The sequence below is a fragment of the Poromitra crassiceps genome (genome assembly GCF_964638095.1).
Source record: "Poromitra crassiceps genome assembly, chromosome: 21".
Taxonomy (NCBI): domain Eukaryota; kingdom Metazoa; phylum Chordata; class Actinopteri; order Beryciformes; family Melamphaidae; genus Poromitra; species Poromitra crassiceps.
The window spans coordinates 17,214,673-17,229,860 of NC_139638.1; the positions used below are offsets into that span (position 1 = coordinate 17,214,673).

The 15,188-nt window shown below is 44.0% G+C and overlaps 1 protein-coding gene and 1 pseudogene across 2 annotated transcripts; both read left to right on the plus strand.

Moving 5' to 3' along the window:
• LOC310795300 (ras-related protein Rab-8B pseudogene) lies at window positions 1–609 on the plus strand (annotated as a pseudogene). Its single transcript has one exon. The product of its transcript is annotated as a ras-related protein Rab-8B pseudogene (transcript).
• An 8,076-nt stretch (window positions 610–8,685) lies between these two features.
• On the plus strand, window positions 8,686–15,051 carry slc2a11l (solute carrier family 2 member 11, like; the record flags this gene model as incomplete). Its single annotated transcript, XM_083657353.1, has 11 exons — window positions 8,686–8,775; window positions 9,301–9,461; window positions 9,671–9,795; window positions 10,014–10,143; window positions 12,002–12,150; window positions 12,282–12,469; window positions 13,128–13,238; window positions 13,965–14,066; window positions 14,270–14,345; window positions 14,518–14,645; window positions 14,836–15,051. The coding sequence occupies exons 1-11, from the start codon at window positions 8,758–8,760 to the stop codon at window positions 15,049–15,051; spliced, it is 1,404 nt and encodes a 467-aa protein (XP_083513479.1). The 5' UTR covers window positions 8,686–8,757.
• Between the last annotated feature and the right edge of the window lie 137 nt (window positions 15,052–15,188).

The following is a 15,188-nucleotide window of genomic DNA, read 5'->3' on the forward strand; positions in this document are numbered from 1 at the left end:
ATGGCAAAAACGTACGATTACCTGATCAAACTGTTGCTCATCGGAGACAGCGGGGTGGGCAAGACGTGTCTGCTGTTCAGGTTCAGCGACGACGCCTTCAACACCACCTTCATCTCAACCATAGGTATCGACTTCAAAGTCAGAACAATAGAGCTGGATGGAAAGAAGGTGAAACTGCAGATCTGGGACACGGCCGGACAGGAGCGGTTCCGCACCATCACCACAGCGTACTACAGAGGAGCCATGGGCATCATGTTGGTCTATGACATCTGCAGCGAGAAGTCTTTTGAACACATACAGTACTGGATCAGGAACAGCGAAGCGCACGCGTCGTCCGACGTTGAGAAGATGATCTTGGGTAACAAATGTGACATGAACGACAGGAGGGAGGTGTCCAAAGAACAGGGCGAAAAACTGGCCCTGGAGCATGGAGTTAAGTTCTTGGAAACGAGTGCAAAGTCTAGTTTAAACGTCGAAGAGGCGTTTTATACGATGGGCAGAGACATATTACGAAATCGGTGCACAAAGACATATGGGAACAATCCACGAGGAGCCAGCGGACCTGTCCAAATCAAAACAAAAAGAATTAAACTGTGCTCACTCGTATAGGACGCTTCAATCTTCTGCCCTTAGAGTGACCACTACTGTTTTGGAGGGTTCCTGCTTCCGTGCAATCCTTCGGCTGTATTATGAGGGCCGTACTGCTGAAGCTCACAGGTTCACCAGTGGTTTAGATCCTGTGTCATGATTTTGCAGAGCAGGATTGAGAGGCTGGATCTGCTCAGTCAAAACCAAGACCTGTGTGTGATCGTCACGAGCCAAGAGGTGAATGCCCAAGGAGCATGCGAGCACTGCTCTTTATTCAAGAAAGCAGCGCTCCGCTCCGCAGACGTCTCACCCAAGCTAGCATGCTCAGAGACGTGGACCCACCTCTCTCTCGCTTGGACGCCGAGTTGGAGGACGGTGAGTCCCCGGGTCGAGGCCTTGACAACTACCGCCTGGGTCATCCAGGTCACGCTAGCTTCAGACCCTGACTAATTGTGATTGTGGCAGGATATTTTGGAACTCTAACCCCCCCCCCCCCCCCCCCCCCCCCCCCCCCCCCCCCCCAACGACCTCCTACTACGACCTTGTCCACAAGGCAGCAGAGTCTAGGGCTACCCTGGCACGAAGTCACCCATCCAGCAGCAGTTGCATGTTTAACAGGCCATTCCACCGCTGATGATCATAAATTGTTGATGATGTCATACAGTTTTAGACCTAGTGGCCAGGTCACTGGTGCTACAGAAATATCAATCCATATTGTATGAGGCCTGGCTGGCAGACATTCGGACGCTTAGGTTAACTCCTTATTGAGTTTGCTCTCAATGAAATCCTGAATCTTCATTATTTTCTCCTCCTTTTGGTCCAGGAGGTCCAGTATGATGCCCATGGGGGATCTCTTCAGCCTCACACACTTGATCTTGTTCTCCAGACTATCATGTTGCGCTGTCTCAGAGAGGCATGAACCAGGATCAACAGCAAAGGGAAGGTGAGTCCAAAGACGAAGACCATCACTCCATCACACAGCGACAGAACAGAGTGGGGTTCTTTCATTTGAAGTTCTTGATCATGGTCTTGTTCTCTGCAGCCCACACCGAACCCATGAAGACCAGAGAGACCACCGTACTGTCTGTGCAATGTACAGTATTGTTTTTACTGTCATTATTTCATTTATACATTTCATTTTCATTTAATGGTTTATTCCAACCCAAAAGACAGTAACTTCTATTTTATCCTTCACTTGGTTGCTTATCACTATATAAAACCATTATATGATAATAATGATAACAGACATAAAATCTAGTGTTCATGGCACAATTAGGCTTAATATAGTATAACTATAATATCAATAGATTAACAGGCCGCTAGCCTAAGCTAGCTATGTTTGTCCCTAGATGGTATTAAAAGCAAATATACAATACAATATACAATAAACACAAAGGTAGAGAGGACACACAGAAGGATATTATATGATTATGTTGTCATGTTTATATTATACAGTACAATGTTGTGTACTGTTTAATTTTATGTGTCGGACCCCAGTAAGAATAGCTTTAGCATTGATGCAGCTAATGGGGATCTTAATAAACTAAACTAAACTAAACTAAACTAAACTATTATAGTCATATATCACAGACAGTGATGAGGCCTGGTGGCTGACCTGGCCACTAATAGTGATGCTATAATATCACAGATGATATCATAGTGATGTCATAATGGGGGGGGTGGTCGTTTATATTCTACATTCACACACTGATGATGTCATAGACATTGTGCCATCATCAGTGATGTCATAAATCCTTCCCTGCTGAGGGTATACATTGGACGTCTCCTGCTGATAGAGCGGCCAATATAGAGCGGCGAATAAAGCCTGAACCTGCGACAACAAGCTAGAACATCGACCACGCCCTGTATTGGACTCTGTGTCTTGTTCTCTTGTGTTTAGGCTTATTGAAGACAGAAATGACTATGGAGGTCTTGACACATCCTGGTTACTACAGTTAAACAGCACTTTGTCACCTCAGATCTCACAGTCTCATAGCTGTGTGTGTGTCACTAATTGTTTCTGTAAATGTTCAGCAGAATCCGAGGGGAACTTGTAAAAGCATCGGCTGTGTAAATCACCATGCCTGGACAGACTGCAATTCACACTAATAATGAGAATATATTCAGCGTTTGACTGAACCTGAAAAGGTCCTTGTAAAGTGAACCTGCCAGCCATTCATTATTCATTGTAATCAAGCGTTGCCATGCCTCTCCGTCTACTTGTGAGGACCTCATGTGTTTGGCGTGACTCCTTGTGAGAACCTCATGTGTTTGGCATGACTCCTTGTGAGGACCTCATGTGTTTGGCATGACTCCTTGTGAGGACCTCATGTGTTTGGCGTGACTCCTTGTGAGGACCTCATGTGTTTGGCGTGACTCCTTGTGAGGACCTCATTGGCATGACTCCTTGTGAGGACCTCATGTGTTTGGCATGACTCCTTGTGAGGACCTCATGTGTTTGGCATGACTCACTTTTGAGGACCTCATATGTTTGGCATGACTCCTTGTGAGGACCTCATGTGTTTGGCATGACTCCTTGTGAGGACCTCATGTGTTCCTTGTGAGGACCTCATGTGTTCCTTGTGAGGACCTCATATGTTTGGCATGACTCCTTGTGAGGACCTCATGTGTTTGGCGTGACTCACTTTTGAGGACCTCATATGTTTGGCATGACTCCTTGTGAGGACCTCATGTGTTCCTTGTGAGGACCTCATGTGTTTGGCATGACTCCTTGTGAGGACCTCATATGTTTGGCATGACTCACTTTTGAGGACCTCATATGTTTGGCATGACTCCTTGTGAGGACCTCATGTGTTTGGCGTGACTCCTTGTGAGGACCTCATGTCTTTGGCATGACTCCTTGTGAGGACCTCATGTGTTTGGCATGACTCCTTGTGAGGACCTCATGTGTTTGGCATGACTCCTTGTGAGGACCTCATGTCTTTGGCGTGACTCCTTGTGAGGACCTTGTGTGTTTGGCGTGACTCCATGTGAGGACCTCATGTGTTTGGCGTGACTCCTTGAGCCTCTCTGTTTCTGCTGCCCAGAATGCTCTGACCACCTGAAACCAACACTGCTCAGCCATATGTAGGCGACAGTACACAACATTTGATGAGAGACACACTGAGAATATGAGCTAACTGACGCTACCGCCACCTCATGGCAGCTTTAATGGTAATGGATTTGCAAGGGACCGAGGCTGATGGAGGGATGGTTGGAGCTTGGAGGCAGTGAAGGGGGCTGTTTGTTTCTCTCAGCTTTTGTAGGCCACCTTATAACCTTGATAACACTGATAAGCAATGATTATCCACTGATTCTGGAGAGAAGTATTGACTGACCTAGTGGAGCAGGTTAAAGAAAAATCATTCACAAGTGGAAAGAAGCAACAGAATTGGCACAAATACTCCTTGGGGATCGTTCTTTTGATTAAAAAAAAAACACTGTTAGCCAGGCAAAAATCAAGATTTTTCCAATATGGCTGCCATTTCCAGCTCGGAAATACTATGTTGGGGGGTACTTTGTCTAGAAGAGTCCAATATGAATGATCTTGCTATCAAATAAATAAGAAGATGGGGACCGCACTCAAGGAATATCGTTTTAATTTTCTTTAGATCTTGCTATCAAACCATACATTTATGACCCAAGAGAAGCCATTGATTTATTCCATGTAAATTTCAAAATGGCTGCGATTTCTGGGGGGGGGGGGGGGGGGGGGGGCAACGAAAAAAACGTTCACTGTCGAGGGCGATTTTGATTATTTCTGGTCTCAAATGATGGTTTTTAAAGGAGGATTATAATTTTTTTCAATCTGGTCCTTATTTCCAGCTGTATCTATGCTTTACAACTCACCCAGAACAGAAGTTTCTGAAAACTATTCACTATTAGAACGGCCCGCGAAACGGCCTACAACAGAGGCCATAAGCCCTCTATCATGGCCTGTGTTCCAGGCCATTTCGTCCATTAACTTAATGAATTGGGCTGATCCACAGTTTAATGGGATGGGTGGAGGACTAAACAGTCACAGCTCTGGTGAAGACACTCAGGTGTCAATTGTTCTTAATTGTCTCCCAGAGGAAGGTTTCTGGAACAGATGGTTGCCCGAGTGGGCGGGGTCATGTCAGTCCCTCTGCCCATGTCCTTGATGGAAGACAAATGACAGCCAATCCCCCATTCTGCAATGTGGCTGACAGATTGGATGCTTTTGATTATTGTTTTTTTTTCCATTTTTTATATGCAATAAAGACACACAAGAACAACAAAACAAAGACAAACAAGCTCAGTCACAGGAAAGGAAAAGAAAGAAAAAGCATACACATATCAACATTACAACATAGTGAGGTGCTACCAGTCGCATAAGGTGCTTATGTGCTTCTAATAGACGATTGAATCCAGTGTGAGGAGTCAACGAGAGATCAGCTGGGTGAGTTACCCGTTGACCTCGTCCAAGTAGGCCATAAATGGGTCCCAGATGGTAGAAAACGTGCTAAGTAAATTGGTCCTCAGGAACCTGAGTCTCTCCATACGTATAACTGAAACCATGTCCGACAGCCATAGCTGAAAAGAAGGTGGGGAGGAACACTTCCACTCCCTTAGGATGAGTCTCTTGGCGACGGTCGTCCCCTGCGTCAGAGACTGCTGCACAGCAGTAGGAAGGAACGGAGAAGATTCAGAGCAGCCGAAGATGGCAAGTTCCGCCTCCGGCTGAAGGGTTACTTTATAGGCTTTAGAGTACCAATCAAATATTTTGGACCAAAATGTAGATAATAAAGGGCAAAACCAAAAGGCATGGGACAACGTACCCTCTAACACGTGACACCTATCACAAAGTGGTGAGACCGAGGGGTAGATCTTGTGCAACTGATTATCGATTATTGATTATTGAAATTATATGGGGAATAATGGTCGGATATATCGAGGTTTTCCATTTGCTGCAAGATGAGCCTTCTGTGTTGGGCTCTCTTCATTTATAGCAGAATATTCTGTCTCCATTGGAGGTGTTGAGGTGTTAAAGAGACACCGTGGTGGTGATGAGGCAGTCCATCTTTCCCCTGGTGGTGATATAGTATGATGGACAGGTTGGAGAGGCAGTAGTAGTGTTAAAGGAACCAGAGAGCAGACGTCTCTGTTGTGCATCTGTACTCACAACGAGGGGGTCTGACAACCGACAAGTAGCTGCACAAATTACTTTAGAGCTGCCAGGAGGCCAATGTAGCTGGAGATGTTGATCTGATTTGCAGTTGAACAGCTGCTGGTCTTTTGCGTGTGCCGAGAGTTCCAGACCTTCTTCAAAGATCTGAATGAAGAGTGTGAGGACTTGGATGCTGTAGTGGTGTGATCTTGTCCTGCATTAGCTGCCAGCTGAGAAACATGCCATCTTGCTCACCTAGCGGAAATGTGTTTTCAAAAATGGGATAGGGTGACTAGTGCGATTTAGACGATCGTTTCATAACTGGGGATTTGACCCTTTTGTGATCCAATTTCAGGTGACTCCAACTCGTCTCTCACACTTTTCTTCTTCTCACTGGCTATAAAAGCAGTCATCCTTTTCCTCTGCCTCTGTCAGGTGCGTCCATACCTCCCAACTCTCAATTAGAATCAGTCTCTGCTGTCACTTCTCCCTCCCCAAATGCAATGAACCTCATCTCTATATCTCTCTCTCTCTCTCTGATCTCTGTGCCCTCATTTATTCTGTTATTGTTCTTTCTCTCCGAGTGTTTAATAGGACAAAGGTGATCATTTTTAGCTAGTTCACCAGGATACCATCCACATGCCTCACTAATGTAACCTAGCATAGGGGGGGAAGTCAGTGGTTTATTACATTTTTTCGGATTCAGCTAGGTCTGTCTTCTGTTTTGAGAGGAGTTGGAACCTTTGATTTAGAACAATTTAATTTCAATAGTGTTTATGAAAACCCCTCGCCACTTCCAACCAGTGTTACTCAATAGGCGCAGCGCAGGCATGCAGGGGCTGCAGGTCAGGTGGGAGCAAAGTGCACCACACCTTGGGCCAGTGTTGGATAAGCAACCTGGAAAATGTATAGATAAGATACCATTTATTCCACATTTAAGGAATGGCAATCCAAAGTGTACAAAATCCTTAGATTAAAAGAGGGGGGTGGAGGACAGTTATATTTGTGTAGAATATATTTATTTGTTGAGAATAACTAGACGAATACAAGTAATAATAATGATAATTTAATAATAATAATGTATTCACACATCATGACTGTTCGAGGTAAGCAGACAGGTTTGTCCATGCTAGATTGGACTGCTTCTTTGAACTTGGATCATTTTTTTGTTTTATTATTTTATTTTATTTTATGTTATAACAGACACTTACAAACATTGGATTATGGGACTGTAACGCTGCGAGCGTTTGTGGACCCAAATGCAGAGACGACAGAAATCTTTACTGAGACTGAAAAGTTAAACCAAAACCAAACAACAAAAAGAACAGAGTCTGGCCTAAACGGTGTCGGACGGCCAACAAACTACACTATCCAGTTTCTCAGAACACAGGAACAGTCTGTAGGAAGCTTGCACAGTACCAGAGTCTTGAGCAGGAACACAGCAGCACAGAATGTTTTAGGATCAGCAGTGACCCTGAGACCCACGGTGCCATGGCACGAGTCCGATACCTCACGAGTCCGACACCTCACGTCACGAGTCCGAAAAAAGAGGCTAACTTCCCCCAGACCCTAACCCAAAACCTAACCTCTCCCACCCCCACGCCTAAACCTAACCTCCCCCAGACCCCAACCCAAAACCTAACCTCTCCCACCCCCACGCCTAAACCTAACCTCCCCCAGACCCTAACCCAAAACCATGAGGTGTCGGACTCGTGAGGTATCGGACTCGTGAGGTATTGGACTAGGGGGCAGTCCCCGAGACCCACACATAGTTACGTTCGGCCATTTACACATATTATCTTCCCATGTATCCACTGTCAACGGGTGTGGGATAGACACTCTTTCGTTAGACAGGAGACTCAGAGAATGATCCCAAGTTTGCATTTTTTTCGGCGGTCGCTATGGCTACTACGCTAGTACGTTACGCTTCTCTGTATTCCGGAAGAGACAGACATATCGCGGCCGAGTCCGGAAGCAAACCGGAAGTGCCCAGGAAACTTGTCTATAGGCCCTAAACAGGTGCCCACAGGTGAGCACTGGTGATTACCAGGAGAGGGAGAGTCTCACAGGTGAAGTGAATCAGGGCATCTAGAGACAGAGGCCACACTGTGTGTGGCCTGGGTGTTACAGAGGCAGGCAGTGACCTCAGCAAAAAAAAGATTATCTTTTGCTACCTGTCCTGCTGTGAATGTCCTCATGTGACTGAACAGGAAGTTAATAATTTCACTTCAAAAGTTACTTTTCACCACAAACCAGTTAGGCATTTGAATAATGTGAGTACACTCCAGACATGACAAACGCTAGACAGCCCCTGACACTGCTGGTAAGTAATAATGCTTTTGTATTTGATTTTCTCCTGCCCGTTAGTTCTAAATTATAGTTTGATGTTATGATGATTATGCTAAGGTCACTAAGGACCAGTGCCCAGTTGCACAAAGCACCTTAAGTTAAGATTGTCCTTAGGGTCCAATTTAAGGTGTCCATAAAATCAAATCGGTTGCGCACAACTCCCTTCAATCTTCTCCTTAAGGTTAAACATTTGAAGGAAAACGTAAGCACAAGATTTAAGGGTATTTGGTGCAGCCGATTCTATTTTATGGACGCCTTAACTCGGCTCTAAGGAAAATCTTGCTTTGTGCCACTGGCCCCTGGAATTTGAAAATTGTGTTTTCCAGGCTGGCAATGCAACATATAGCCTTAAGATATCAAAAAGGTGTTGGAAATGTTTGGCTGGTTAAGTGTCAATATCAAGCTTGGCTGTTGATAGGTATCTTTCTTGGAATAATAATAAGCCAAATAATGAATTTGCTGATTAATTCACTGATGCCCCAAGTGTACCCAGCCAAACCAACATGTTGTGGCTATTTACAGTATATGTATTTTGTCTGTATGTATGAGACAAAATATGATCAATGTTTTGGCTTTGTCATTATAATTGTCCTCATGCTCCATTTCTGCAGATAGAAAGCCCGGTCATAATTGCTGCCATTTTCATCACCGGCATTGGTGGAACATTCCAGTATGGTTTTCATATATCTGTGATGACCTCCCCTTCTTTTGTAAGTACAACTCATTCAAACTCTCAAGGTAAAATATCAAAAGAAATTATTACTGTTGTGGTTTAAAGAAGTGGAATGGTTTGTCATTTACAAATCAGCATAAAGTATATGTTCTGTTCAGTTATAGCCCCTTATCACACAGTATCAAAGGGCTTTACATTGCATCACCACAGTATACAACATACATGTATATCTACACAACATAGGTTACATGGATCATATACATACTACACACTTCCTAGATAATATACTACAAACATATCTTTAGACTGAGGAAGGAAGGAGGGAAGAAACGCACGCAAACATGCAAACTCCACACAGACAGGTCAGGGTGGAGATTTGAACCCACAACCTTCTCGCTATGAGGCGACAGTGCTAACCACACAGCCACAGTGCTGTGTACCGTAGTATGAAGGAACTATGACTCAACTTAAGTCATGTCGGGCATAACTAAGAAGTTAAGCTGGGATTGAAATCTATGAATGATTGAAATTGAAATGACACCATGACTTCTGGTTATTGTAGTTCATAAAGGAGCTGGTGAATCAAACATGCGTGCAGCGGTACGGTCTCTCCTTGGAGCAGTGGCAGCTCTCTCTCATCTGGTCCTTTGTCGTCTCCATCTTCTGCATCGGGGGCCTGCTGGGGTCCCTCTGTGCTGGTCGACTGACCTCAAACTACGGCAGGTCAGTACAATTCATTCACTGCATGCATAGTGAGTGGACATAGACAGAACATATATATAAGGGCTTTAGAAATATGACTCATCAAAGACCCTCAACTGTAACTGAACTCTGTAGAAGTTTAGACTTTTTATCCTTTTTTCTGATCTTTAATTTAGCTTCTGTACCAGGAGTCACCACTATATATACTCTGTCCTCCTCGTAACCCACAGAAAGCAATGTCTGCTGTTGAACAACTTTGTGGCTATCAGCGGAGCAGTGTTGATGCTGCTGAGCAAAACGGCCATGTCCTTTGAGATGATCCTGGCTGGACGTTTGCTCTACGGCGTCAATGCAGGTGAACCCATGAGAGAAGCCTTCAATTCAATTATCTTTTCTTTTTATCTCCATAGATGGCTGCTTCATCACTCTTCGCATCCAATTCCACCTTACAGACAATCAATTTCTATTTATATGTGTGGCTATTCTATTGCTAAGTCCCCTATAGGTGATTAGTCACCCTGCCATTGATTATTGGCTGGTTCTCATGATGCATGTTCTGCGTGTGTCCTCCAGGAGTGAGCCTCTCGGTTCACACAATCTACCTGGTTGAATGCGCCCCCAAGAGGCTGCGCGGGATGGTGGGCGTGACTGTTGCTACCTTCGTCTCCATGGGGAAGTTCTGTGGTCAGCTGCTCGGGATCAGGTGAGATCTCCAGCGCCATCGATACTGTGGAGGAGCTATTAATGAGCCAGGTGGCGCTGGGCTCAAGTGACAGCTGACATGTGAAACGAGTTCTCCCAAAGACCCGAGGACGCAGGTCATTCAAAACAAGTCTTGAATGTTATAGTCTTTTTCTTCTTCTTCTTCTTCTTTCTACTACACATGGCAGTTGTTTTCTCTATCATGTAGAACATTCTTCACATTCTTCACATTCAAGCCACATTTATTTGATAACCATTCTAAAAATCCACACTTATTCGTTCTCAATTCCTGAGAAGTTGAGTTATTTCAGATGCGTTTGTTTTTCGGCCACAATTTAAAGATTATGTCATACTTTACTTGAATGGGGGGTGAATAAGGCTGAAAGTCAGGTTGCAAGCACACTCGAAAATATTTAAAAACTCACTGGGTGCAGGGCAAGCACGAGATATGAACAAGAGAAAAGCCAGCACTCCAAATGTCTTTTTGTTGATTTATTTCCTCATGTACCTGGGCAGCAGCAACGAACGTTTCAGTCAAAGACTGAATAAGGCTAACATAACACTGTCATAACGATGGCATGACACCTGACCAGGGGTGTAGTGCTGTGGGAGTGCAGGGGGGCAGAGCTCCCACACATTTTCTCCAAGGGGTTGGTTGGTTTTACAATAGTAACATAGGGGGGGGAGTTGTTCCTCAACAACCCCTACCTGACTGACCTCCTCATCCCCCATCGCCCCTCCCGTACACTCCGATCCTCTTCTACTGCCACCCTCATCATCCCCCCATCCAGACTCAAAACCTTTGGTGACCGTGCTTTCTCCCGCGCCGCACCCCGACTTTGGAACTCCCTCCCCCAGACCGTCTGAGACTCTCCCCACTTTCAAAACCCCACTTAAAACCTACCTGTTCTCCCAAGCTTACAACCTCCCCTACCACTGACCACCTCCTCCAAACCATCACCCTCCGCCCCCCATCCCCCCCCCACTCCTCCTCCCTCCTGTTATCTTCCTCCCCTCTGCTTCTCCATACAACCTTGCCCTGAACCGCCACTGTCATGTTCCCTGTAACTGTTGCCTGTTACCTGTATCTGTTGTCTGTTTCTGTTGCCTGTTGCTTGTCTCTTGTTCTCTGTTAAGCGTCTTTGGGTCTGGAAAAGCGCTATATAAAATAAATGAATTATTATTATTATTATACAGGTGCTATTCACCTTATTCTTTGCCCACACATGGACGCTTCCGCATTACGTCATTTCGTAATAGTATTTCCGTTTTAGACTTGCCAAAAACCCCGCAGGCAAGATGGCCGCCCACACTCCCCTCCTAAACTGGCAGAATTACTCCCCCATAAACTAACATATCTTGGCCAATAAGTATGTAACATACAAAATAAAACAACCCGTAATATCTTAATTTTATGTAGAATGCAGAGGACATGTTACTGTTTAGTTAAACTTGCATTCCAGGAATATTGTGCTCTAAAGATGACGTTAGTGGCTCGAGACTGTTTCGTCCTGAAACCCACACGTTTTGCGCCAGCGTAACCTATGTGGGATTCGAAATAACGCATCTGAGATAAACGTTATGAATATAGCCACATTATAAACAACAAACTAACGCTGGTGATCCGTATGGAAACAGTGTTACTCGAAATGGTTAAAAGTTATATCAATTTGGTCATTCAGTGGCATTTTACTGCCATATAACATAACTAACTAGCGGCTAATATTAGCCACAGTAGGCAACTAGCACTGAACTGGAAGAACAAATACGTTCGGGTCGGAAGAGCGTGGTGAATAAGGTGAATAGCTCCACTCTTATCTGATGGTGATGATGAATCATGATGGTGGTGTCCTTTGCAGTGAGTTACTGGGTACAGAAGAGAGGTGGCACTGGCTGCTCGGCTTCAATGGTTTCACTGCCCTACTGCAGCTGCTCACCCTGCCCCTGCTGCCAGAGTCTCCCCGCTATCTGCTGCTGGACAAGGGAGACCGCCCGGGGTGCGAGAGAGGTGTGAACTAGCTTATAAACGGCCTTCCAAAACAGAGCCGATTCCTTTCTTTCTAAAGAGGATTAATTACACCGCCCAGCTAAACAACACCTAGACCATCCATCTTCTGCTCTGTCATGCGCTCCCCCAAGCTGTTAGGAGGCTATGGGGCACCCGGGACTCCAGCGTGGAGGTGGAGGAGATGTTTGAGGAGCATGCTGCGCTGCAGGGGGTCCGGAGCCACACGGTGATGGAGCTGCTCCGTGATCGCAGCGTGCGCTGGCAGCTCCTCACCACCGTGGTTACCTTCACCACGCTGCAGCTCTGTGGCATCAATGCTGTGAGTCATACACAATGTGTAGCCAGGCCTATCAGGCCTATCTCATCTTCTTCTGCATCAGATGAATGAAGTGGTCATTCTACTACAGTGCACAACATTCCTTTTCACCATTTGGCCCAACTTTAAGATCAGGGCCCAGTTGCACAAAGCACCGATTTCCCTTAGAGTCACAGTTAAGGTGTCCATAAAATAGAATCGGCTGCACAAAACACCCTCCATAAGGTTAAACATTTTAAGGAAAACATAAGCACAAGATTTAAGGGTGTTTTGTGCAGCCGATTCTATTTTATGGACACCTTAACTCTGACTCTAAGGGAAATCTTAACCTAAGGTGCTTTGTGCAACTGGGCCCTGAACCTCAATCTTTTTCTTCTGTATCTATATAATGTAGTGTGCATAAATCAGTGCTTAGCATTTGAAGCATCAAGCGTATTTACTGAGAAGTTATAAATATATACCACCCCACCCCACGTGCCCACTGGACAGATTAAACGTATAACTTTTGCTTGTATTTTGAGGCTGTAAATGTTTCTTTGACAATGGTGAAGTTTGTAAATGTTGTATTGGGGCTTTATTTACTGACGTGTAAGTTAACATGGCATGTAACACGACGTGTAACATGGCTTGGTATCTCTCTGTGTTCTAATGCTCCTCTCAGGTGTACTTCTATTCGTTTGATGTGTTCAGTGCAGCAGGAATCCCACAGCAGCAGCTGCGTTACGCCGCCTTAGGAACAGGACTGTGTGAGTTGTCCACCTCTGTAGTCTGCGTAAGTCCCATGTCTATTCATTATACAGTCCATAGACCTGTTAAAGTCTATGGGAGGACTGTTCAAAACCATGCCCTCTTTGAACTCAAACTATCCTCTTTCATACTTTGTACAAACCCCATTCAAATTTTAAATGGGGCACCACTTTTATACTCTATCACTTTAATTCAGCTTTTTGATATATTTTATATACTTTTTTGACAAATCAGTTGAAGTTTTATGCTTTTCTTCAAATGTTATAATGGGAGCTTATGGAGCCAGCGTTGAGTGTGTGATGTCATAATTCACTCTAGCTGACAGACCGCACTTTCACTAAATTCACATATTTTAAAACTGTGACACAACTTTACCACTACATAGCCTACAATCAGAACTATTTATTTATTTATTTATTTATTTATTTATTTATTTATTTATTTGTTTGTTTATTTGTTTATTTGTTTATTTATTTATTTATTTATTTATTTATTCATGTATTTATTTATTTATTTATGTATTTATTCATTTATTTATTTATCATCTTACTCCTTGGTTTAATTTAATAAAAATAATTAAGGAAACCCCTTTCTGATGCCCGCCCTCACATTGTTATTTCAAAATTCAGTCCTAAAACACAAATTCTCTCCTCTTAATATATACTTATAGCACCCCCATGTGGTTGACTAGCACTGTGCAATTAGTCATGAACATTCACTAACTCATGTTAAATGTCTTTTGGTGTTGCAGTCCATGATTATTGAGAGCACAGGGAAAAAGGTCCTGATGTTCAGAGGTTACGTAGGCATGGCTGCCTCTCTCGCTCTCCTCATCGTCACTCTCTACCTGCAGGTGAGTCACCATCGCACCACCAGGGCCAGGCACTACGATTAGCACAAAACAGGCCTACTACTACCGCAGCATGCGTGGGGTCTCTGTTATCACATGTATATTTTGTTGCTTACAACATGACAAGCTGATGAAAGACGCCGGTCATGTTTTATTGTGATCTATAATAACTCTATAGCCATCTAACATATTTTAATTTTCCCCAGGATCAGGTCTCCTGGATGCCTTACTGTAGCATGGCTCTCATCTTCATCTTCATCTTCTTTTTCGCCAGTGGACCAGGTATGTTTGCTGCTGCAGATATTAGCACTAATGTCTCACAATTATTTGTACAATTTATATTTGATTTGATTTGTACATGATGCAAAAACAAAATCATTTTTGTCATGGTATAGCAACAATGGTGGCATCTCATTTGAGTTTATGAATCCCTCTTGTGTTTTTTGGCCTTCAGCTGGAGTTACAGCTCCACTTCCAGGAGAGATCTTCACCCAGTCATTCAAATCAGCTGGATATACCATTGCCTGCATCATCAACTGGATGGGCCTGTTCCTGTTAGGAATGCTCTTCCCTCTCATAGTGGTGAGCACATTAGAGGCCTACCATGCAGACATCTAGACAATCAAACAGCAGTGTCTGAATAATACAGTATTATATGAGCAGCAGATAATGATAGATTCTGATGGAGTTTGTCTCGTGAAAATCAAGACAAAATATCACTCATGCATGCATTCTCATTCACTTTTCATTCACTTTTTTCACCTTTTCTCAGGAGCATCTCGACTACTTCTGCTTCCTCATATTCCTGTTTTTCTGCCTCCTCTGTGGGCTGTATGTGAGGTTCAATGTTCCTGAGACCAAGAATCGAACAATCCTGGAGATCAGCGCAGAGTTCAAGAAGATGCACTCCAAATCTGGAGGATCGCAGAAGAGAAAATCCAATGAAGCGACACCCAATGAAATCCCAACATGTCAGACCAAACTGTGATTATATTCACAAAAAGTCTAAATTATATAGTAACGAATGCTAAGAAATACAATGTGCACATCTACATACATGCACTAAAGCTTCAACAAGTTCCAACAAGATTGTATTGTATAGCAGACATATTTACATTTTGCAGA